This window comes from Vipera ursinii (assembly GCF_947247035.1).
Source record: "Vipera ursinii genome assembly, chromosome: 3".
Taxonomy (NCBI): domain Eukaryota; kingdom Metazoa; phylum Chordata; class Lepidosauria; order Squamata; family Viperidae; genus Vipera; species Vipera ursinii.
Window position 1 is genome coordinate 66,454,427 of NC_139516.1, and position 25,415 is coordinate 66,479,841.

General features: G+C 39.1%; 1 protein-coding gene across 1 annotated transcript; it reads right to left on the minus strand.

The window, feature by feature from the left end:
• Positions 1 to 1,389: 1,389 nt before the first annotated feature.
• Positions 1,390 to 24,312, minus strand: LOC310638872 (uncharacterized protein C1orf87). Its single transcript, XM_083360233.1, has 11 exons — positions 24,189 to 24,312; positions 20,947 to 21,166; positions 19,628 to 19,750; positions 18,838 to 19,086; positions 18,081 to 18,178; positions 14,003 to 14,141; positions 10,980 to 11,077; positions 9,600 to 9,670; positions 3,479 to 3,513; positions 2,769 to 2,907; positions 1,390 to 1,632 (listed from the first exon to the last, which is right to left on the minus strand). Exons 1-11 carry the CDS (start codon positions 24,293 to 24,295, stop codon positions 1,472 to 1,474), a joined length of 1,440 nt encoding a protein of 479 aa, XP_083216359.1. The 5' UTR covers positions 24,296 to 24,312; the 3' UTR covers positions 1,390 to 1,471.
• Positions 24,313 to 25,415: the final 1,103 nt, after the last annotated feature.

The following is a 25,415-nucleotide window of genomic DNA, read 5'->3' on the forward strand; positions in this document are numbered from 1 at the left end:
TGAAATGTGTAATGCAACTATATCAGGCATCTAACTCATGGTTTTAAAAAAAACCAATATATTAAGACATTTATGAGGTACACAAACACTTGTTTCTCAGGGCATCATCAAGCATTAACACATTTCCCAGCTCTAATACTGTATTGCTACTTCATTGCTGTCACACGGTAGCAAAGCTTTCCAAATTTCCCACAGTGCTATGAATTCTGGAAAATGGCCCCACTCTTTTCAAGGCTTTCAGATCTTCCTCAAAAGTATTCATATTAAAAAACAAATTTGACCTTCACGATGGACCCGTTTTGTTGGGGTCCATTTCGAGGTCGAGGCTGTGGTGAACATTTTCATGCTTGTACTTAGAACCCTCAAGCAAGGGCTCAGCACACAGTAAGTAATTTTCTTGTGTTGTTGTAAGTGAAACAATAGGCTCTTCTGGCACATGTTGCTGAGGCACCACTTAGTGCCAAACTTCGGAGTCCTGTAAGCTAGAGAATGCCAAGATGACAATCTGGAGAGCAGCAACTGAGGAGAATCCATCCATCCTTATAATGAACATTCCTCATTTTATTATCTCTACTTTTTTTTAAAAAAGTAACCTATTTCTATAATAAACATTTTTGTATACAGGTAGTCCTCAACTTACTACCACAATTGAGCCCTGAAATTTATGTTGCTAAGTGAGAAATTTGTTAAGTGGGTTTTGCCCCATTTGATGACTTTTCTTGCCATGTTTCAGTGAATCATTGCAGAGTTAGTAACACGGTTGTTAAGTGAATCTGGCTTCCCCATTGACTTTGCTTGTCAGAAGGTTGCAAAAGGGGATCACATGACCCTTATGAACCATTTGTCAAGCATCCGAGTGTAAATACTACCTGTATTTTGATATTAGGAGCTAAGTTACAGAAACTCCATTTTATTCCTAAATCAAGAGGTCCACAGTGTGATTTAAACTCTCCCTGTTGTTAATGTGTATCACATGTACAATACACATAAAAAAATATATTCAGAGCTTTGCTCTCAGCATTGTGACCACCATCTTGAATTTCTTACCATACATTGCAGGCATACCTGAATCTTCATCTAGAAAATTCCTCTGGATGAATCTGCCATTTGGGAAATGAATTGTCCAAACAATTTCCTACAACTATTTTGCTACTTTTGGGAGGATTGAATTGAGTTGTATTATTACAAATAACAAAGCAAACAGAGGCCATGAATAGTAATTCTTTGCTGTGGAGATGGTTTTCGAAAACAAATTTTGAAAATTTGTCAAATTTGGTGATACATAAAATCCACACTTTGTTCAAGTATACTTCACACAGAGAGCTTTATTTAAAAGTATTACTTTTGTTTTTACAGTATGCATACGTATAATTTTATTAGATTGAAAATTAAAAGTAGGAATGCTTATGTATTGAATTAGCAAGTACATCAGTGGGTAGACACCCATGAGAAAACTCTCTCTCAGTAGAGATTAAAGCTCCTTCAAGTATTGTAGTAAGGGTTCCAGTGGCATATCTTGGCCATAACGAAAAGGCCGAAATGCTTTATCAATTTTTAGAGGACTAAGGCACAGGTCATAAATTTGATTGTAGTTATAGATCAAACGCTTGGCCTTTTCTTTTTCCAGCTTGCCTGTAGTTCATAAAAAAAATGTTTTTTTCTATTTGGACAAATCAGATGTAATAGCTTATTGTGCATAGCCTTGAAGAGATTCAGTATAACATCAAGGCATAGTTTAGCGTTATAGGAATTACTATGACTGCTATGCTCAATTCTTATTCATTTTTTAATGAGGGGGGAGATGTGAAAAATGCCCCCGTCTGGAATGATTCGGCTGCAGTGGGGATAGAAAGGTATAATAAAAAGGTAAAGGAGTCCCTGAGGATTTTACTCCACTGGTTGTTGCCAACTACAGAGGGCAGTAGACATCTCTGTTTCAAGGCCATTGAGCCAGCGATGTCAGAAGACATTTCTATGATCATGTGGCTAGCATGATGTCATGGAGCATTGTCACATTCCCACTGAAGCGGTACCTGTTTATCTATTCACATTTGCATGCTTTCAAACTGCTAGGTTGGCAGGAACTGGGGCGAGGACAGGAGTTTAGCCCGTTGCCTCACGCTTGGATCTCGAACCTGGGCTGCCAGCTTTCCAGCAAAATTATTTCTTAATTTATACTTAGATTTGGTTTATCAGTTACATATTTTTACAGTCTTGGCTCTCTCCTTATACTGGCCTTGGTATCTACTGTGGAATCTGATTATACCGGTACTACAATGGACTTTGTATGGTTGCCTTTCCTCATCGTATTATTACCTTCCTATTTATAATGTATTATTCTATGGTGGTAGTGGTAATAAAGTTTAATTTGATCTGTGTCTAAAATCCTGCTTGTTTCCATACAGTGCAGATTGCAAAGGCTGAGGAGAGCACTTTTACTTTTTAGCAATTTCTTCCAAAGGTTCTCTGTCCCCTGAATAAGATCAACCTCCATGCATTAAGGACCCGATCAAGGTCCTTTTCAGAACATGCACAGCATGGAAACGTAGTCCTGGAGCAGGCAGCACATATGATGACATGATCAAGGCCAATGTGCACAGCCCCGTTGTGCCTCTGTCATTCTCAGAATTACAGAAATTAATGCCTGGAAAGGATTACAATTTGCTTGAATGACTAAGATGCGCTTATGCAGATAGAAAGTAAAATATGCCATCAATCTTCAGTGATGTTAATTAAGCAGAACCTTGTTTGGGAGGCATCAGCCTTACCTGTGTTTTTGACATCAGATAAATAAAGGGCTTTCTCCAATTTTCTGAACCGGTCTATCCAGGCCTCTTGTTCTTCAGAATTACTGGCGTCATATGAATTCCATGGATTAGCAGTTTGAAGTTTATTCTGTTCTTTAATCTTCAAAGGAACATGTTATATTGTCAGAAGTTTGTCAGCTCTCATAATAAAATTGTGGTGAAGAACTGTACTTAGTTCACTGTTAGAGCTCCTCCCAATATTTAGTAATTATTATTATATACAATTTATTCATTAAAATCAACATATCAAATTTGTGGCTTCTGTGACAAGGTCACTTGCATGATGCAAGCATTTTGGGTTCTATGAACATCCAAGTTCAGCCTTCTTCATTTGGCATCTTCAACTCTTAACAACCGGACCAAAATTGAAATTCTTCCTGAGGGCACCAGGCTGGGGGGAGGCTCTCCTAGATAATGCTGAGTTTTTAATCTCATTTTTTACACTGGAAATTATATATTCTGACAGGTTGTAGTAGACAGAAAGAGGATATACATAGATTTCTAAATAATTTGTGTTAATAAAACTATAAACAATATTACTGTTTTATGAATGAGAAGTCTTAGTATAGGAAGTGGTATCAAAAATAATTAAATGAATTACGGTAAATAATGAGTAATGCATAATTTTCCATTAAGAGTTTGTGGATTTATCAATAGGGATTTTACGGTACCTGAGAATTATCTTCACTTTTCCCCTCGTTTCTTCCTAAGATGGAAACAATTATGAAGTTTTTACTTATGCAGTTGAAAGAGTAGTTTAATGTGTCAAATGATCAAGGATCGGCTTCTCTCAAAGGTGAGAGGAAGACACTTCTGAAGCGATAAATGCCAATAGTATGAACGCTTAATAATTCCTGATATGATTGTAATAATATAAGATAAAAATATGGTGCTGTACTGAGCTTGTAGAGATGTTGATGAACTTCAAATATCAACATCATGAGCTGTTGGGCACCTACAAATTCCCCAATTCAGCTTTTGAAAATTTAAATTTATTTGACTGTGATGTAATAGTTAAGAAAACCCTGAACAGGAGCTTTTCAATGACAAACCAATTCGAACTAATAAAAAGGGAGAACAGTGACCATTTTTCAAAAGAGAAATGAAAAGATAATGATAGGAGGGAAGGCAGGGCAAATGTATAATTACAGAGATGATGATGGCACTTCAATTATTGCTGTAATTACTTATGGAGGCTTGTTCGTGTTTTTCCCCCTTAAACTGTCAACCTTGTAAGAGTTGTCCTTTTTCATTATAACATAATCCCATTCCCACATTGCTCTCCATTTCAGTTTTCGTATCCTTCAGTTAAATCCCGTAGTTTGTCATTCGTATTGATTGGACGTTATGGATAGAAGACCAGATTGTACAGCATAAAATTAAACAATGGGAAAAGCATGAATCAAGTCCCAGAAATGAAAAGCGTTCCTCGTTGGAAAGACAGCTGCTTTGCCTATAGCCAGATGGTTAAAGTTCAAGGCCAACTGTTGCATCCTGATCGGTTTCTGTAGCAATGATTGCAATTGGCTCACCTTTGCATTTAGTCATCCCCTGAATATTAAATATGCCAGAGAGCTTTCTCAAACATAATTAGATTAATGCACCATCTAACTCAATGTTTCACATCCATCTCTCTACCAGTGGTCTGTAAATCACATGCCCAACTGTTCTAATTGTTCCTAACAGATGTATTGCAATGGTCTGAGAAGCCAACGAAGATGAGAGTAGTATTAGACTGGTTGCTTTGTGGATGGTCTTTCACAGTTTAACAACAGTAGATAGAGGAGGTGTCATAAGACTGCAGCATTATTGGGAATAATAGCAATAGCAATAGCACTTAAACTTATATACCACTTCACAGTACTTTGTATAGCTCTCTCTGAGCAGTTTACAGAGTCAGCATATTGACCCCAACAATCTGGGTCCTCATTTTACCGACCTTGGAAGGATGGAAGGCTATGTCAACCTTGAGTGGTCAGGATTAAACTGCTGGCTGTGGGCAGAGTTAGCCTGCAATACTGCATTCTAACCACTGCACCACCACAGCTTTTTGGAATAAAGTCCCAGTGCCCTTCCTCAACACATGTCCTACAGACATGATGCAGCTACAATTCCTAGAATTCTTAGAGCAAATGGGATTGCAATCCTAAGATATCTTTTGGGCATTGGGTTGGAAGAAACTACATTAGAAGCATTATTCTTCTATTGTCTGTATGACAGAGTGTGAGAAAGTAAAGGGCAAACATCATGGAGCATGGCGAAAGTATACTAGATAAGAGAGATAATTTCCACTATGACTTATAAAGTAGTGAAAAGCAATTGCAGAAAATGCAATTCTCATGTTTACAAAATGACTTCAATTCTCATGTTTCAGATTTTTTTAAAAAAATATTCATCGAACTGTCACATATGAAACATGCTGTTAACATGAATGGTCATATTATTAATAGTATTGTCTAACCTGAATTTCCCCTTCATGGATTACTGCCTTGTCGTGGCGAAGGGGCTTGCGTAATTCAATGAAGCTATGAGCTATGCCGTGCAGGGCCACCCAAGACGGAAAGGTCATAGCAGAGAGTTCTGACAAAACGTGATCCACTGGAGAAGGAAATGGCAAACCACTCCAGTATCTTTGCCATGAAAACCCTATGGACAATACCAAAAGGCAAAACGATATGACGCTGGAAGATGAGCCCCTCAGGTCGGAAGGCGTCCAATATGCTACTGGGGAAGAGCAGAGGGCTAGTACTAGTACCACCAGAAAGAATGAAGTGACTGGGCCAAAGCCGAAAGGACGCTCAGCTGTGGATATGTCTGGTGGTGAAAGGAAAGTCCGATGCTGTAAAGATTTTTTCTCCATAGGAACCTGGAATGTAAGATCCATGAATCAAGGAAAGCTGGACGTGGTCAAACAAGAGATGACAAGACTAAACATCGACATCTTAGGTATCAGCGAACTAAAATGGACAGGAATGGGTGAATTTAATTCAGATGACCATCAGGTATACTACTGCGGGCAAAAATCCCTCAGAAGAAATGGAGTAGCCTTCATAGTCAATAAAAGAGTAGGAAAAGCAATACTGGGATACAATCCTCAAAATGACAGAATGATCTCAGTTCGAATCCAAGGCAAACCATTCAATATCACAGTAGTCCAAGTCTATGCCCCAACCACCGGTGCTGAAGAGGATGAAATTGACTGGTTCTATGAAGTCCTACAGCACCTTATAGAACTAACACCCAAAAATGATGTCCTTATCATTATGGGGGATTGGAATGCTAAAGTAGGAAGCCAAAAGATAACTGGAATAACAGGCAAGTTTGGCCTTGAAGTACAAAATGAAGCAGGGCACAGGGCTGATAGAATTTTGTCAAGAGAATACGATGGTCATAGCAAACACTCTTTTCCAACAACCCAAGAGACGGCTTTACACATGGACATCACCAGACGGTCAACACAGAAATCAGATTGACTATATACTCTGCAGCCAAAGATGGAGAAGCTCTATACAGTCAGTAAAAACAAGACCAGGAGCTGACTGTGGCTCAGACCATGAGCTTCTTGTTGCAAAGTTTAGGCTTAAATTAAAGAAAGTAGGGAAAAGCGCTAGGCCAGTCAGGTATGAATTAAATCATATCCCTGTTCAATATACAGTAGAGGTGACAAATAGATTTAAGGAATTAGATCTGATAGACAGAGTGCCTGAAGAATTATGGACAGAGGTTCGCAACATTGTACAAGAGGTAGCAACCAAAACCATCCCAAAGAAAAGGAAATGCAAGAAAGCAAGATGGCTGTCTGAGGAAGCTTTGCAAATAGCTGAGGAAAGGAGGGAAGCAAAAGGCAAGGGAGAAAAAGAAAGATACGCCCAATTGAATGCAGAATTCCAGAGACTAGCTAGAAGAGATAAGAATGCCTTCTTAAATGAACAGTGCAAAGAAATAGAAGAAAACAATAGAATAGGGAGGACCAGAGATCTTTTCAAGAAAATTGGAGAGATGAAAGGAACATTTCATGCAAAAATGGGCATGATAAAGGACCAAAATGGCAGGGACCTAACAGAGGCGGAAGAGATTAAGAAGAGGTGGCAAAATTACACAGAAGAACTATACAAGAATGAGCTTAACGTCCCTGATAATCACAATGAGGTGGTCACTGACCTCGAGCCAGACATCCTAGAATGTGAAGTGAAGTGGGCCTTAGAAAAGCTGAGCAACAACAAAACTAGTGGAGGTGACAGTATTCCAGCTGAGCTATTCAAAATCTTAAAAGACGATGCAGTAAAAGTGCTACACTCAATTTGCCAGCAAATTTGGAAAACTCAACAGTGGCCACAGGATTGGAAAAGATCAGTTTACATTCCAATTCCAAAGAAAGGCAGTGACAAAGAATGTTCAAACTATCGCACCGTTGCACTCATTTCTCATGCTAGTAAAGTTATGCTTAAAATTCTACAAGCTAGACTCCAGCAGTATGTGGATCGAGAACTACCAGAAGTACAGGCAGGATTTCGAAGAGGCAGAGGAACTAGAGATCAAATTGCCAACATACGCTGGATCATGGAGAAAGCTAGGGAGTTCCAGAAAAACATCTACTTCTGCTTCATTGACTATGCTAAAGCCTTTGATTGTGTGGATCATAACAAACTGTGGCAAGTCCTTAAAGAGATGGGCATACCAAACCATCTTATTTGTCTCTTGAGAAACCTATATGCGGGCCAAGAAGCAACAGTGAGAACTGGACACGGAACCACTGATTGGTTCAAAATTGGGAAAGGAGTCCGGCAAGGCTGTATACTGTCGCCTTGCCTATTTAACTTATATGCAGAGCACATCATGAGAAAGGCAGGGCTAGATGAATCAAAAGTTGGAATTAAGATTGCCGGAAGAAACATCAACAACCTAAGATATGCAGATGATACCACTCTAATGGCAGAAAGTGAAGAGGAACTAAAGAGCCTCTTGTTGCGAGTGAAGAAGGAGAGTGCAAAACCTGGGTTGAAACTAAACATTAAGAAAACCAAGATCATGGCATCCGGCCCTCTCAATTCCTGGCAAATAGATGGGGAAGAAATGGAGGTAGTGACAGATTTTATTTTCCTGGGCTCCAAGATCACTGCAGATGGGGACTGTAGCCAAGAAATTAAAAGACGCTTGCTCCTTGGGAGGAAAGCAATGGCAAATCTAGACAGCACACTAAAAAGCAGAGACATCACCCTGTCAACAAAAGTGCGTATAGTCAAGGCTATGGTCTTCCCAGTTGCAATGTATGGCAGTGAAAGCTGGACCATAAGAAAGGCTGAGTGCCAAAGAATTGAAGCCTTTGAACTGTGGTGCTGGAGAAGACTCCTGCGAGTTCCTTGGACTGCAAGGCGATCAAACCGGTCAGTCCTAGAGGAGATCAACCCTGACTGCTCTTTAGAAGGCCAGATCCTGAAGCTAAAACTCAAATACTTTGGCCACCTAATGAGAAGGAAGGACTCACTGGAGAAGAGCCTAATGCTGGGAAAGATTGAGGGCAATAGAAGAAGGGGACGACAGAGAATGAGGTGGCTGGATGGAGTCACTGAAGCAGTAGGCGTGAGCTTAAATGGACTCCAGAAGATGGTAGAGGACAGGAAGGCCTGGAGGAACGTTGTCCATAGGGTCGCGATGGGTCGGACACGACTTCGCAACTAACAACAACAACAACAACCTGAATTTTATCTAGACAAGATTTTTCACCTTTCTTTGGGTGAAGTTGCCTTTATTCATTCAGGCTCCATGTTGGATTGACTGTACCAGCTGAGACAATATTTACGTATTGCAAAGAGAACCACCATAGGAATGTAGAATAAAGCCACCGAAACATTTATTCTTGCATGAAGTTGTTGTATTGGATGCATGCCAAAAAAAATCTAACTTGTTGAAACTTGTTTTAGACTGCGAGGTCAAACTTCAGTTTAAGAGTAAACAGAATTGTCCAAATTCTGTCTTGCTAGATATTCCATTTAGAAGAAAATTATGTGGCAGAATTATTACTAATTTCTGTTTGTATGTCAAATTTGAATCCATGCCAAGACAAATGATCAAATGTTAGGAAAAGAGAGAACATAATTAGCTATTTTGTCAAAGCACTCAAATTAGCAGGACGGAAGTGAAATGAGAGAGTAAATGCACTGAGACCAACCAATGGCCAAGATGGGACTTATGACTGAATATGGGAGGTTTTGGAGTTCTGCCATTTAAGCTGGCATCATAAACTGTGAAACTGTATGACAGCCATAGTTAAGTAACACTGATGATCTGAGCATTACAAAACTTTCCAAAATTCTAGTGATGTGAATTGTAGGGTCTGTAGAAGACATTGCAAAAATGGCTACTTAACAAAAAGATCCGGAGGATATAACATTAATGAATTACAGGCATTGGAAAGTAAGCTTTCTATTAACTTGAGAGAAAAATAAATGATTTAGATTTGTTTACATATGCAAGCATTTTATAGCCAATCTTAGGCATTAATAGAAAGTTTTATTAGGGAACAACATGATGACCTTTCTTCCTAAAATAAAGGTCACTTCCTAGTTTGGAGAAAATATATGCCCATTCTAAGGGAAGTTTATATGAATATATGTAAGGTTTACATGAAACCAGGATCATCGTTACTTTTCTCTTCTGATCTTCAGGGTGCTTGTAAATAGAAGAAAGTTAGCATAAACAAATGTGTAGTATCTTAAAACATTCTACAGGAACGTAAAACATATTATCATATTAATTGATTAATATGCTGAGAAATGGCAGGTAATTCCTTACTTTTACAAACAAGAGAAGCAGGGTTCATTCCAATTTGGACTTTCTTCAGCAACTCTACAAATGGTTTCCATCTATACATGAAAATATATTAAAATTAAATGCAATCAATGTTTGACAGTAAAAAGAACCAGTATGTTGAATCAAGTCATCTGTTCTGTCCCAAGTGTTTTGTGTTATTCTGTATGTCACTCCAGGCCTTTTCATCTACCCAACTGTGCCTAGCATGGATGGCCCCATTAACGCCAGTCACCTCACTTAAATTCTAAAGTCTAAATTTTAAAATTCTAAAATTTCTAATTTAGAATTTCTAACATTTTTAAATTCTAAAATTGCACTAGGTACAATTGAGTTGGAGAAATCTCGGAGTTCCCTGCAAGAACAGGGAACTGGAGAACTTTCCATTAAAACTTTTTGAAAGTTTAGAGGTGTGCCATCTACAGTCCCTTCTTGCCACAAAACCACAACATAGCAATCAAATGCATTGACTTCAGTTTATCTTGCTATACCATTTTTTTTTCTTTAGCAGGGCTTCGCTTTAGGCTACTGGAACATCTTAAAGACCAGAATAACTTGAGATAATTTATCAAACGTAAATACATTTAATTAGGAAATGACTCAGAGCTAATTACAGCAGAGTTTTATTCCCACTGGAAGTTGAGATTAAATTAGAGTAGGGTGTCTTCAAACATGGCCCTTTTATGACTTGTGGGCTTCAACTCCCAGCGTGTCTGGCTGAGGAATTCTGGGAGTTGAAGTCCACAAGTCATAAAAAGGCCACGTTTGAAGATCCCTCAATTAGAGGATGCACAGGTAAATCAATGCTGATGACCCACACATATCACACAATTTGTTTTATTTATAATAGAACACAAAAACATTTGGAGGTCTTAACTCTGAGTTTGCTTAAGCTTTGCACAGACACCAAGTATTAAGGAAGAGATCCAAGTTTCTTGTCCTCTTCCTAACTTTATATATTAGCATCCATCTTAGAAGAAGGGAGTTGCCAATGCCCCCTTTAATAACAGCAAGAACTAGTTAATGGAAATTGGAGATTGTTGAACAAATCTAGCCACTTCCATAAACACTGGGTAAGTGCTTCATTTCTAGCATCATATTTCAATCATGCTAGCATGGTCTGAACTGATCTATAGGTTATTGGGTTTTTTTATTTGTAGCTCAAGGGCTGAGACAGTGTAAACTGAACCAAAGTCACCCAGCCAGTTTTTTTTATTCTTAAAGCAGAACTAAAACTCACAATCTCCTGGTTTCTAGTCTAGGCCAGCACCTGAACCACTACACCAAACTGTCTATCTAGGATTGTGATCTCGGTGTTAAATTATTATGGAAAAAAGAAGAAGTAAGCATTTCATTAAAACTCACTGCATTCTGCCTCTTCTACCAAAGTCACATAAATTGGCCAAAGTTTCCATCATCCCAAGATGCAGAATTAGTCCATGCCTTTGGCAAATATTTTCTACCTGAAAATTACATGTTTTCATGATGAAATTTTATTGGCAAGCTATAAACCAAAAAAAGCTATGTGTGAAAAAACAACAACAGCATGATCGAAGAAACAAAACTTACTACATTAATTTCTCATGTCTTTTTAGACTAAAGGGTTTCAAACCCCACTTCCCTAGGATCTTGCACACAAAGCATTGAAACAGCTGAAATTTGCTCATGTAGAAGGCTGCACACCTGCTTCGTATTTCATCTTCTCATCGTCCTCATATAACAGTTAAATATTACCTGCCACAAAAATCCTCCCAGAAAATTGAATTCTGAAACATGTAAGTCAACAACGATATTTTTTGATAGTGTTGGGATTGAAAAGAATAGTTAAAAAGGAAAAAATAAGCAGCCAGACTGTAGATACCGGTAGTAGGCAAAATTGGCTAAGGGATCTGAGCTTGAAAATGCCACCAACAGCAAATAAAACCTTTAATACCTTGAAAAATTGACAGTTTACATTTTTTTCATGAAATTCAGAGTTCATCTGCTTTGGGCAGCTGCCTTACTCTGCCCAATAGTATGGCCACTTCTGATACGTAATTCCTATTAATTTCAGAAAGCTGAGCATCCATTCTATGCACTGCAAGACAGCCATTTATCCAGAATGGTATGGGGCAGAGGTCCCCAATATTTTGGGCACCAGGTACCGGTTCCATGGAGAGAGGTTCCGTGGAGAGAGGACCAGAGGGGTGTGTGGTTTTATGTGCTGCCTGCATCCCACACATGGGGGTTGCTTGTTTGTGCAGACCAGTTGCTGGCATGCCGTGGCCCAGTACTGGTCCATGGACTGGGGGTTGGGGACTCCTGGTATAGGGTTTGCTGCTTGTGCAAGGGGTTGGACTAGAGCAGGGGTAGGCAACCTTGGCTCTTTTATGACTTATGGACTTCAACTCCCAGAATTCCTCAGCCAGCCATGCTGAGGGGAAAGGGAGAGGTTTCCAAGCTGAGCCATGCTGGCTCACGAATTCTGGGAATTGAAGTCCATGAGTCATAAAAGAGCCAAGGTTGCCTAGCCCTGGACTAGAGGAATGCCAAGGTTCCTTCCAACTCTGTTACAGTATTCTGTTATGCACCTCTTCCTGTGCAGGGCCTTCTAATGGAGAGTGGATATCTATATTGCTGGCTATTTCCCCCCTTTTTGTAAAAATAATAATAATCTTATTTTATGAATGCAACATAGGACAAAAACAAATGTAAAATTATATAAAGATTTATGTATTGTCATCCAAATGGATCTGCATCGCTTAGGTTGCCTTGTCACATTTAAGCCTAAAACCCAAAGCATTCAAAAGACAAAAACAAAGGCATACTAAGCAGTGTTTTAAAGGTACTGTAATATCTAATAAACGTGACTAAGCAAGCAAGTGGCAGGATTTCCCAACTTAAATTTATACTAGTACTGGCTGTATAAATATATTAGCAAATTTATTTATTCGTTTATTTATTCACGTTTACATAGCTACCATCTTGCAAAGATGACTCTGGGAAGCATACAATTAAAAATAAGCCATAAAATGAACGTTAAAAACATTGTACAATGAAAAAACCAACATAAAGACTAGGAGAAAGCATCTATCTCACCAATTCATTATTCCTTGAGATCCTCAAGCTTGTTGACACAACCATGTTTTAAGGGACTTCCTGAAGGATGGTGTCAATCTCACCTCGAAGTGAATGCTGATGTTCCACAGGGTGAATGCTGTGACAGAAAAGGCCCCTCTCCTGGGTCCCATCAGATCTGACTCCTTAACATTACTACAAATATTAGTACCACTTTATAAAGCCTTAGTAAGACCACACCTGGAGTACTGCATCCAGTTTTGCTCATCATATTACAAAAAAGAGACTTTGTAAAAAGTGCAAAGATGAGGAACTAAGATGATTAAAGGCCTGGAGATTAAAATATATGAAGAACAGTTGCATGATTTAGGTTAGGCTAGTCTAGAGAAAAGAAGGACTAGTGAGGACATGATAGCCGTATTCCAGTATTTGAGAGGTTGCCATAAAGAGGAAGGGGTCAACTTATTTTCCAAAGCATCAGAGGGCAGGACAAGAAATAATGGATGGAAACTAATCAAGGAGAGAAGCAACCTGGAACTAAGGAGAAGCTTCTTAACCGTGAGGACAACCAGAGGCACAGCTTGCCTTCTGAAGTTGTGGGAGCTTCATCACAGAGGTTTTTTTAAGAAGAGACTGGATAGTCACTTGTCTGAAATGGTATAGGGTCTCCTGCTTGAGCAGGGGTTTTGACTAGAAGACCTCCAAGGTCCCTTCCAGCTCTATTCTGATTGATATTCTGATTGATATAAACAGTGCTTATTTTGTAAAATTTATTTATTTATTTTATTACATTTATATATCGCCCTTTCCCGAAGGACTCAGGGCGGTTTACAGGTTGATTAAAAACCAAGATACAAAATTTAAAAACAAATTTAAAAAAATTATATTTGTCCCTGCATAAATAAAACCCCAGTTAAAATAAGATTAATCCTCAGCCTGGGCCAGAGAGCTCGAAGAGCCAGGTCTTCAGGCTCCGGCGGAATGAACGGAGGTCGGGGGCAGTCCTCAGCTCCACTGGCAGCTGGTTCCAAAGGGCAGGCACCCCCACTGAGAAGGCCCTTTCCTTGGGTGTCGTCCGCCGGCAATCTCTTACCGGTGGCACCCTGAGAAGAACAAGGTGCCGGAACTCACACACGTCATACAACCCGCCTTGCCTACCCTACAAGATTCCATCCAAAAAAAGGTGCCGGAACTCCATTCTGAGCATTCTATGAGAAAAAAAAAGCCCTAGATATAACAGATGGGACCACAACATACTTTTTCTGTTGGATGTGATGGATAGCCAAATGAGATTGGGAAGAGGTGGTCCCTCAAATCATGCATACCCTTACCTCAGGAAATGAAAGAAGGCCTGAGCAAATCTGGTCTTCTTGCAGAAAACTCTGGGTTAATTTTTCAAAATCGAGCTCTCCATTGTGTTCTTTTAGTATCTGCTTCAGTGCCAGAAACGTATTTTCTGGGGTCCAAGAGCTAAAGAATGATAGTATGAAGAGACAACTTCATCTTGAAAATAGAAGTGCTGCGCATGGATTTAACTTGGTCAGAATATTATTACAATTTACAGGTTGATCATAATCATCTTCATCAAACTAGATAAGATGCCAATTATAACAAATCAGTCCCAGAAAAAATCATTTATAGTATTACTGTAATGTTCACGGACTCCCGATAGTTAACATAATTAATACAACATCCAAACAAAGTAAACATTAATGTGTCTGCAGGAAGAAATCATTAAACGAAATAATAAGAAAACGCTGGTTTGTTCCCAAGTGCTTTCTAGAAAAGTTTCATGTTCACCAGTTTCTAGGAAAGAACCCAGAGTTTCAGGATTTATTCTGGGATTATGGTTCTAATTCCTTAGGAGAGGAACAGCCCAGGGATGTTGAGTTGGACATAATATTAGACAAAACATACACAAGCTTTCTGGTTTGATTATTCATGTTCATGGCAGGTGCACGTTATAACTGAATTGGGTGTACTAGCTCATTTTGAATGACTCTACATTGTAGGGTACAGAGAAGGGCAAGAAATAATAATAATAAACCTTTTGTTAGGCATATGGTGCTAGCCTACAATGTTGGGTTGAAAATATATTAACCATAATGCTATGTCTTTAAGAAGTTAATTGGCCAATGGGTGTGTAAGTGTTCTCATGGCCATAAGAGGAAGCTAGTAACGTAGCTTCTCTCTCTCTCTGAATTCACTGATCTCTACTATTACTGTTTTTGCTCTGCTGTTGGTTTACTACTGTTGTAAATCTGAACTGTGTATTGACCTCTGGACCGGTAAGAAGACTTTGTAGTTTGGATTACTCCTTGGACTGTTGCTATTGTGTATGACCTGGACTGTTTATTTTTGACTGTGCATTTTTGTTTTTACACCACCTCAAAAGTAAAATACTTTTTGCTTTTACAACTCAGTGTACTCCTGTGTGTGACTCTTACTGCTCTCAGTACCCTTCCTTGTCTGTGCAACTCTTTGGTAGCACAAGGAGACCTCTGCACAACAAATTCCTTAACACCTTTATTGTCAAAGTACAAGATGTGTACATTGAGATTAGCTGAGCCTCCCTCCGTGCTCTCTCCCCCCAACACACAGTGACAACAAACCCTCCATCCCACCACACCATGTGAACCAACTACACCACACACCGGCCTCCCAAGTCAATTCTGCATAAGATTATGTCCCATTTAAAAGCCTAACAGCCCACGGATAAAAGCTATTTTTCAGCCTGTTGGTACGGCTGGCTACATTCCTATATCTCCTACCGGATGGTAGGAGAGTAAAGAGATACCGTCCAGGGTGTGAGTCATCCCTGAGAATCTTCCTCACTCTTCCAAGGCAATGAGCCCTGGCGATGTCATCCAGTGGTGTCAGGGAACAGCCCACAATGTCTTGTGCTGTGCTCACTACCCTCTGTAATACTTTCCTATCCGCGGCTGTCAGACCAGCATACCAAACCACAATACCATACGAGAGGACGCTCTCTATAGTAGACCGGTAAAAGAGGGTCATTAGCTGTTGTTCTACCCTGTTCTTCTGCAAGACCCTAAGAAAGTGAAGCCTCTGTTGGGCCTTTCTAGCCACCTGAGTTGTGTTAACTTTCCAGGTCAGATCTTCACAGAGGTAGACTCCCAGAAATTTAAAGGAGGAAACTCTCTCTACACAGTTCTCTCTGATGTGAAGTGGGGCAGGTTCCTCCTTTTTTCTCCGGAAGTCTAACACCATCTCTTTCATCTTGCCGATGTTTAGGTGCAAGTTGTTGTTACTACACCATATGGATAGTTTTTGTACCTCTGCCCTATATGCTGTCTCATCCCCACCTGTAATAAGACCCACCACAGTTGTATCATCTGTGAACTTGATTATCGCAGATGATACACAATCATAAGTGTATAAAGAGTACAGGTAGGGGCTAAGCACACAGCCCTGTGGCATGCCAGTGCAAAGCTTCAGGGGGGTGGACAAAGCAGAGCCGACCCTCACTGTTTGTAACCGATCCCTAAGAAAGATGATAAGGGGTCTGAAGGCTAAAGGTATGATGCATGGCTAAAGGAACTAGGCATGTCTATCCTAACAAAGAAAAGAATTGGGAGTGATGTTCTCTTCCAATACAGGTAGTCTTGACTTACTATGATGATTCCCCCGGACACTTCCCCAGATACCTCTCTAGATGTTAGCTTGGGGGAGGATGAACCAGTTCATGGTATGTCAGGAGCTGAATTGATTGATGGCTCTGAGCAGCCACCTGTGAGGGATTTGACTGAGGCTCCAGGTGGGGAAAGTGTGCAGCTGAAGCCAGTCGGTGAGGAGGAGGAGGAGCTGCCTTCTGCACCTGATCCAAGAATGCATAGGGTAGAGAAAAGGCAGGAGCAGAGAAGGTCAGCCAGATTACTCATGAGGAGAAAGACTCAACCTTCTTGATGGGCTGCACCTGCAACTGGCTATTTTGTACAGCAGACAGATGGAGGCAATGCTGGGAACAATGTGTTTGTTTCCTAGATGTGTGTTATCTGGTCATTGTGATTCCTGCCTTCTTTGGATAGACACTGTGCCTTGACTTGTATTGTGCCTTGGAAACTCTGGACTTTTCTTGCCTCATGAACTCTCTTGTGTTGTGGATTTAAATTTCCCTGGTGGATTTATTTTGATTGAGAATCTTTCAATCTTTCACAGTGCCATTGCTCTGTGGACTAGCATTGGTCTGCTCATAGCTGGACTTAATTGGGACAGTTCCACTTTTTTTGGTGAAGGAAATTGCTGAGAATATTAATAAACTCACTAAACCACAATCACTTGTGTGTGAGAGTGAGTGGGATAGAACACTTACAACAGTTCATTTAGTGACTGTTCAAAGTTACAACAGCACTAAAAAAAGTGACATGACTGTTTTTCACACTTGTGACATTTGTAGCATCCCCATGATCATGTGATCAAAATTCAGAGGCTTGGCAACTGGTTCATATTTATGACCATTGCTGTGTCCCAAGATCCTGCATTCACCTTTTGTGACCTTCTGACAAGCAAAGTCAATGGGGAAGCCAGGTTCACTGAACAACTGGGCTACTAACTTATCAACTATAGCGATTCACTTAACAACTGAGGCAAGAAAGTTCATAAAATGGGGCAAAACTCACTTAAATGTCTCACTTAACAACAAAAATTTTGGGCTCAGTTGTGGTTGTAAGTCAAGGACTATCTGTACTTGAGGGGCTGTTACAGAGAAGAAAGGGTCAACTTATTTTCCAAACCACCTGAGGGCAGAACAAGAAGCAATGGGTGGAATCTCATTAAAGTGAGATGCAACCTGGTACTAAGGAGAAATTTCCTGACATTAAGAACAATTAGTCAATGGAACAGGTTGCCTACCAGAGGTGTGGGTGCTTAATCACTGGAGGTCTTCAAGAAAAGATTGGACAACCATTTGTCCAATGAGGTGCCCTGCCTTGGAAATGGGGGTGGACTAAAACAGGGGTCCCCAATCCCCGGTCAATGCCAGCAACCAGTCTGCACAAAGAAGTAAAGTCCCATCCATGGGATGCAGACAGCACACAAAACCATGCACTGTGGTTTACAGAAAAACCTTTCTCCACGGAACTGGTCCCTGGTACCCAAAAGGCTGGGGACCTCTGGACTAAAAGACTCCAATGTCACTTTCAGCCCTATGATTCTTGGTAATGCCTGGAGAGGATCATCTCTTTTATATCTTTGTACTATTGCAAAGTTGAGATAAAAATCAGTGCTAAAATTTTATAGCCACAGGCTACATATTAAAAAAATAACATTTACATATTAAAACTGTTGTCTTAGGCTATAGCTAATCAAATGGAAGCTGAAAGCGGAAGATTCCTCTCTCATACTTTTTTATTGATATTTGTAATATAATATGCAAAATTAAAATGAAACCTTGGATTCTTTTTATTTTGATTCTTCTCAGGAAGGATATGTTGCATTTTGCTTGATGCCTGTAGTGTTAATAACTGGATCAATTTTTCATAATCTATCTAGAAGAAACATAAGGAAACATAATTTCAAAGGCTAATTTTAAAACGGGTTCAAAATTCAGATTCTGACATCCATCCATGAGTGGCTATGCTTCGTTCTCATTATTATAGACTCTTTTAGAATAAACAATCATGCAATGTTCTTTCATCTGTCTCATTAGTCGGAACCATGACACTATCCATCTATGCTGTTTCTAATCATGAATAACTGTCTGTCTGTCTGTCTGTCTGTCTGTCTGTCTGTCTGTCTGTCTGTCTATCTATCTATCTATCTATCTATCTGTCTGTCTGTCTATCTATCATCTATCCATCTATCATCTATCTCTATCATCTGTTTATCTATCCATCAATCATCTATCTACAGGGTAGTCCTTGATAGCCTTATTCACACAACATTCATTGAATCCTCCTTTAGAGCTATCAAAATCAACAAGCAACCCCCCCAGTCCTATGAGAGGTAAATTTCACCAGTTAATGAAGTTTTGGTTGCCTTCCAATCATTTAAAAGAACATAATCATTTACACTAGTATGCTATTATCACTTACAGGAGTAGGGAACATGATGTTTTTCCCCAACACCCATTTGTGGTTATAAATTAAGCTCCACTGAGCTCAAAATTATAAATTTGATCCACAATTCAAAATCTTACACTACTAACCAGTTCTTGGTCATTAGCTTGTGAACACCTCTTGAAAAGCAGTTTCACAGTTGGTAACTGTAGCGGGACATCATGTTTGAGAAGCAGGGAGCTCAGCTGGGCCTGAGACAGAAATCCTGATTTCCTGGGATCTGTCTCCTTGAGCTCTTCATTCAGGCTGGCCAAAGCAGTAAGACTTATAGGATGCAGCTCAAATTCCTTTCTGAGCAGAACTAGAAGAGAATCATCCTCATCCTCTGGTAGAACGGCCTGTTGAAAGAAATACTATTATTTTACTTGTAGGACTGTCTCTTCCCAATTGTTTCTATCTGTCCCACCCAATCTAGCAGGATGGTCATGCTGTGGTCACAATCAGATAAGGACTGTCAGCTGATGGGGCTCAAGAGGAGGGGCTTTTTTGCCATGATGCCCACTCTGTGGAACATAATTTCACCTGAGTAGGTTAATCCTTACCCTGATTGGCCTTTTGCAAGGACATATGGTCAAGGATCAGAGGAACTGAAAACCAAGGCAGCTATGTGTGGTGAACCTTCAGATCCTCTGAATATAATTTAAAAATTAATTTGCCAACACTTTGAAATCAGCCTAGAAAGGATCTAGGATCCTATGCACAGGTCAAGCCATGGGCATGCTACAATAAAACTACTTGGCCTCAGTAAACAAGCTTGGTATAAGACTTTGGTAAGAAAGTTTTACCACTGTGATAAAATCTATTGGGCTATTTCTGCCTTTCTAGAAGATGCTTGTGAAACCCAGTGTAACTACTGAAAGTTTAATCGTGTTTACTTACCTGTTTTTGAAATGTTTTTGATTTCTGAGCTTCAAAAGATGGTTTTTTGATAGAGTGAATATAAGATAAAGACTTATCTCCACAGGGTGCAGTAACACAGTATAAATTCGGTGGTTTTAATTCCTTAAATAATGAACAGGAAGTAAAAAGAGAAATAAAGACAAACAAATATTCATGAGGTAAAATCAGTACAAATACTAAAATCCTTTCAACAGAAAAAAGAATGAAAGATCATGGCCATGGCAAGGATATAGGCTGAGCTTTGTGGCTGAGGAAGTTCCAGCTCCTTTTTCCACAAATTGGCACATTCTACTGCATTATACTAAAACTATTAATATCTCACTTGGAAGAGAAAAACTGAAAGAATTGGTGGCCTGAGTCCTCATGAGGTACATGTAAGAATGAGGGGGAAATGTTTTTTTAACAAAAGACTTATCAGTCTTTTGTCATGTCCAGCATGCATCTCTGTCCATCTAGGGCAATAATAGCACAATAGCAACCACTTAATTGATAACTTGCCCATAATCTACCACTAAAACAGTTGCCTTATTCCTGTTCATGAAATCTTTCCCAGTCTAGTCTGTTCTGGATGAGCTCTTGGAATTTTGGCAACTACTATCCAAGTAGGGGCAGGCAGCATTCATAATAAGACATGGTGACTTGAAAGTGATGACATGTACATCATGACATCACTGTGTCCATGAAACAATAATGTCACAAGATCTTAAGGAAGACCCATTCCACATCATCATTTGCTCCCATTCTATCTCTCTGGTCACTCATTGAAGGCCACCATATGAAAAGTTGGTCTATTAATAGGCCTGATCCCCAGACTGCTGCCGGCGTCAACTTCCCTCCGCCCTGTGCGTTCCCACAGAGAGGGCCTCCTCAGGGTGACACCGGTCAGAGAATGTCGGCTGGTGGCCCCCAGGGGGAGGGCCTTCTCTGTGGGCGCCCCGGCTTTATGGAATCAGCTGCCGGTTGAGCTCCGGATGGCACCTGACCTTCGCTCCTTCCGACGCGGTCTGAAGACCTATCTATTTGAACAAGCCGGCCTGGCCTGATGGGGGATGTGTTGGGGTTTTTATTGTGGATTTTTATATTACTATCTATTGTTTTAGCTCGGGCTCCTATTTAATTCTTTTTTAATTTTTGTACTCTGTATTTTTATGTGTGCCCTGTTCACCACCCTGAGTCCTTCGGGAGAAGGGCGGTATACAAATATAATAAATAAATAATAATAAATAAATAAAATAGACTGTTTCCCATCTGTAACTGAATGAGAAAATTAAGGGACTATAACACTTGTAACAACTTACTTTGTTGTCCACAGATCTGCTAACATTTATTTCTGTTTGTTTGGATGTATATTTTTCCACTCCATCTTTGTTCAGAGATTCAATATTCACACCATTACTGATTTGCTGACCAGGTGGCTTATTGTGCTCTGGAGATTTTCCATTTCTCTGTCCTATATTACGCAGAGATAAAGTTTGGAGCATGGACTGTGCCTCAGGTTTCGCAATCTCCTTTGCTTTCCTGTGAGTGGGAAGTATTCAATACATATTTTGGCACCGAGACGTAACTGCTTTATCTTTTCTCCATTTACATACAAAATATTGTTTTAATGGAACATTTGTTCATTAGGCAGAAACGAAGTAGTGTAACCAATGAATATAGTCCCAAAGGGAAACTAATTACATCTATATCTGTTGCTGCACCACCATAAGATCTGTGGTGGTGCAGTGGTTAGAATGCAGTATTGAAGGCTACTTCTGCTGACTGCTGGCTGCCAGCAGTTTGGTAGTTCAATTCTCACCTGCTCAAGGTTGACTCAGGTTTCCATCCTTCCAAGGTCAGTAAAATGAGGACCCTGATTGTTGGGGAAAACATGCTGACTCTGTAAACTGCTCAGAGAGGGCTGCAAAGCACTGTGAAGTGGTATATAAGACTAAGTGCTATTGCTATTGCTGAACCACCAAAAGCATGTGGTGTCATCACCAGAAAGCATGAGACTAGATTTTGAGCTCGTGGTGGTAACAGCAGTGTTGGTTTATGCCATCAAATAAACAAAGGAAATATACGCTTGATAAATGAATGAATGCTTGAATGAATATTTGAAATAGAGTTATCTACTTATCAGTGAGTTGATAAGGAATAATAACCAATCATATTTAACAATTGTAGTTGTAACCATTTAGTCATGTCCAACTGTTGTTGATTTTATAGGCAAGTGATCACCATGCTACTCTGACAATTTTACAATAGGATATGCTTAATAGTAGGTGGTGGAGAAAAACCTTGTCCATCAATGTTCTATTTCTATTTCTTCCTTTTGTGAGATTTCAGCTCTTGCACTTTTTAAATCTAAACCTCTGTACCATTATCTTACAGTGATTCCATTGTATTTTGTTGAAAGATAAACGTTAAGGAAAGGTTGTTTCTTAGAACGTCTCCCTTTTCTGTGAGATGTATGCAAAATACAAGGAAAATACTGTTGTTTAGAAGGAATGGGGAAGTGGTTGGTCCATCACATTTTCTCATTGTGACATTCATAAGAAGGTTTTGCTCTGTAATAGAAAACTTCAGTTGAAGTTAAGCCATCTAACAAGGTACAAAAGAAATGAAGCTTTGCCTCATTCAATCCGTTTGAACAGAAGCACAATGGCATGGTGAAAAAGGAAAATAAACCTCTCCTTTACACCACAAAGTCTTTGATGAAAATTACAAAGAAGTTATTCTATATAATTTATAGAATTGTGTACACAAGTTGTTACAAGGCTGAAAGAGTGGAAAGGAAGATGAAATAATTTGAACTCAAAGTTTTCAGAGATTGTCCTGTTTAACCCTCCCTGGTTAATAGAAGCCAGGTTTGTATGCATCCAACATGATTTTAGTTCTTACAAGTGTGTCTGAACACCCAGAAAATATTTATCTTGGATCTGCAACATTGTGTTAAAAGCATCTAGGACAGTGGAGGTGGCAGTGGGGGAAGAAGGGATAGTTTCTCACACACTTCCACAGCTCACTTCTGAATGGGTTGCGGCCTGGCACTGGGCCATAGACCAGAGACTGGGGATCCCTGATCTAAGAGAAGGAAATTTGGGGTAAAAGGATCAGACATGTTCTTCCTTTCCCTCTTTCCTTTGGCAGATAATCAATAAAACAATAATTATATGATGTATTTTGTTCCCAAATTCTCAAGAGGCCATCACTGGACTCTCCATGCTGGATGATTATCATCCAGTTTCCAATATTTTCTTTTCTTTTCTTTTCTTTTCTTTTCTTTTCTTTTCTTTTCTTTTCTTTTCTTTTCTTTTCTTTTCTTTTCTTTTCTTTTCTTTTCTTTTCTTTTCTTCTCTTTTCAAGGAAGATTATGAATAAGATAGTTAAATGCCAGCTACATAGGGCTTTGCAGGATATGGATTATCTGGGCACAGTTTAGTCAGGGTTCAGACTGGGATATCATACAAGGACAGCACTGGTTGCACTTGTCAATGACATTTGACGGTGCTGAGATAATGGTGGTGAATCTATCCAAGAATGTTTTGATTGCTTAACAGATTTTATTACTATCAACTGTGGCATCCTTCTGGACTCCCTGGTGTGGTTGTGAGGGAGGGTACTGTGTTGTAATACTTTTCCTCCCTCCTCAAAGATTGTTTCCAGTTGGTATTGACAGGAGGGGAGACACCATAACTCCTGCCTCAGGGTCTGATACTTACTCTCTTCTTAAACATCTACATGAAACTTTGGATGGGTCATCTGTCAGTTTTGGGTATGGTGTCATCACTACAAGGATGATATCAAACTGTACCCCTGTGTGTTTATGTGTACACATAGTAAAAATTAGTGAGAGAAAACAAGATCACATAGTACTCATGATTCTGATCAATGGTGCCCTTCATTTATTTTTATCTCACTTTTTTATATATGAATAACTCCAGATGGTAAACAGACCTACGTAATACTCCATCCTTGTCCTATTTTAAGTGTGTGTGTGTGTGTGTGTGTGTTTAATAGTCTAAGAGATGAAATTTTTACTTGATTGGGCTCTGCTGTCTTGTGGACTCTTTTGGTATTTTTCATTGATTTATATAAACCAATATTCCTGTTACAGATGTTTAGAATAGCAAATAATGTTTAGTCTACAGCACTTAAATGTTCAAATCTCAATTCTTATCTATAGACAGAGGTAATAAAATAAGGAAACAATTTTAATGTGTGACTGCTTGTAAATATAGAGTAGCTCTGGATTTGTAAATGCCACAAGAATAATTTATCCTCCTTCCTGGCCATTTAAAAATAACTCAAAACCGAAGTAAAACTATTTAAGCCCTTTGATTTGTAAAATATTATGTGCTCTTCCTGCAATGGATTAAAAATGAAATGTTTCCTTATTCTCTTAAATGTCCTGATGCTGATAATAATTTAATGCCAGGTATCAGCATTTACTGCATTTTAATTGTAATATATATTTTGTGGCATCTTTGATACTTTAATTAAAGACATAATGCTATGAATTCTAATTAAAATTATATTTCCCTGAGATTATACTTACCCATCACTTTTCTCTACAAGGCATCGGACATATTTGCTTCCAATTATCTTTATTACAGTCTCGTAATTTGCACCAAACCCATAAGGTAGGTTTCTTACTGAAGCCATTACCAGTTCTATCTTGCTTTCCCCAAAAGATCACTTTGCTGTAATTTCCCAGGAGAAGTTTATTTCTTTAAAAATGGAAACTGAAAGTGGGTAGATGGTTGGTCCTGCAAATATTTTAGCAATATTAAGTCAGTAACGAAATAACAAAAGCTTGGCAAACAGCTTATAAGTTAAATGTCTTGTTTAAAAGGAGCTCAGGAAAGTAAATTAAGTGTGAACAAATGTAAAAGGCTCTATCTTTAATGTTGATACATTTATCCCAAAAGAATTTCCCACACAACTGGCCCAATTCCAGCACAATAGCAAGATTAGTTAATAATTTGAGATTTATATTGAGCCCATATTGGGAATCAGCTATATCATGGTATTTGATTTTCATAATAGCTGTTGGTTCTGCATCTAAAGAAATGTCTACTTTAGTGCAGTTCTATGATACTCTAAGAAGTTGCAAACACTCTTAAAGTCGGTAAAACTTTCTCTTAGTGAAACCTCTACATTATTGTAATTTTAGAGGATTCCTCAGTCTTAATATTTAAATATTATAACAGCAAATGTGACATGGGAAAATCATTTCCTTCTAAATACCTTTTGTTGTTAATAACAGTCTAAAAAAAACACTCCCATTTTACTTTTCAAATTAGTAGCATTTGTGCAGCAGTTAATAACATAACAAACAATGGAGCAAGTTATCACAATTCTTCAGCTCATTGACTCCTTCATAAAGTTTCAGATTGTTCATTGAATCCCAATAATTTATTATAAGAAAATAATTTAACTTTAACTAATAGTACTATGAACAATAGCTATAACAATAATATTCCAGACCGCTTTCACTGATGGCTGATCATCTACCCTGTCTTGCCACTAACTGCAGAGACACCAAAAAATTATTGATCCCATATGTCCTTCCATCATTTATTGACCACCTGTGACATTTACTGATCCTTTTTTGACCTCCAGACATCTATTGCCCTTGGGTAATCCCATCATGTGGGTCAATACGGATCACTTTGGGGTCTAGAGATTTTATTGTAGAAAAAATACTACAAACCAAGGCTTTTCCCAGTAAAAATAGCTGGGTTGTATTTCTTAGCAGGTTTTCTAGAAAATTATTGAAAAG

Bases quoted from the DNA above. Each gene is read 5' to 3' on its own strand.
- LOC310638872 (XM_083360233.1), bottom strand. From the start codon at position 24,295: ATGGCTTCAGTAAGAAACCTACCTTATGGGTTTGGTGCAAATTACGAG. The intron at 19,751-20,946 runs GTAAGTTGTTAC...TCATTATTTAAG, and splicing joins GCAGATCTGTGGACAACAAA to GAATTAAAACCACCGAATTT. The intron at 1,633-2,768 runs GTAAGGCTGATG...TATGAACTACAG, and splicing joins ATCTGATGTCAAAAACACAG to GCAAGCTGGAAAAAGAAAAG.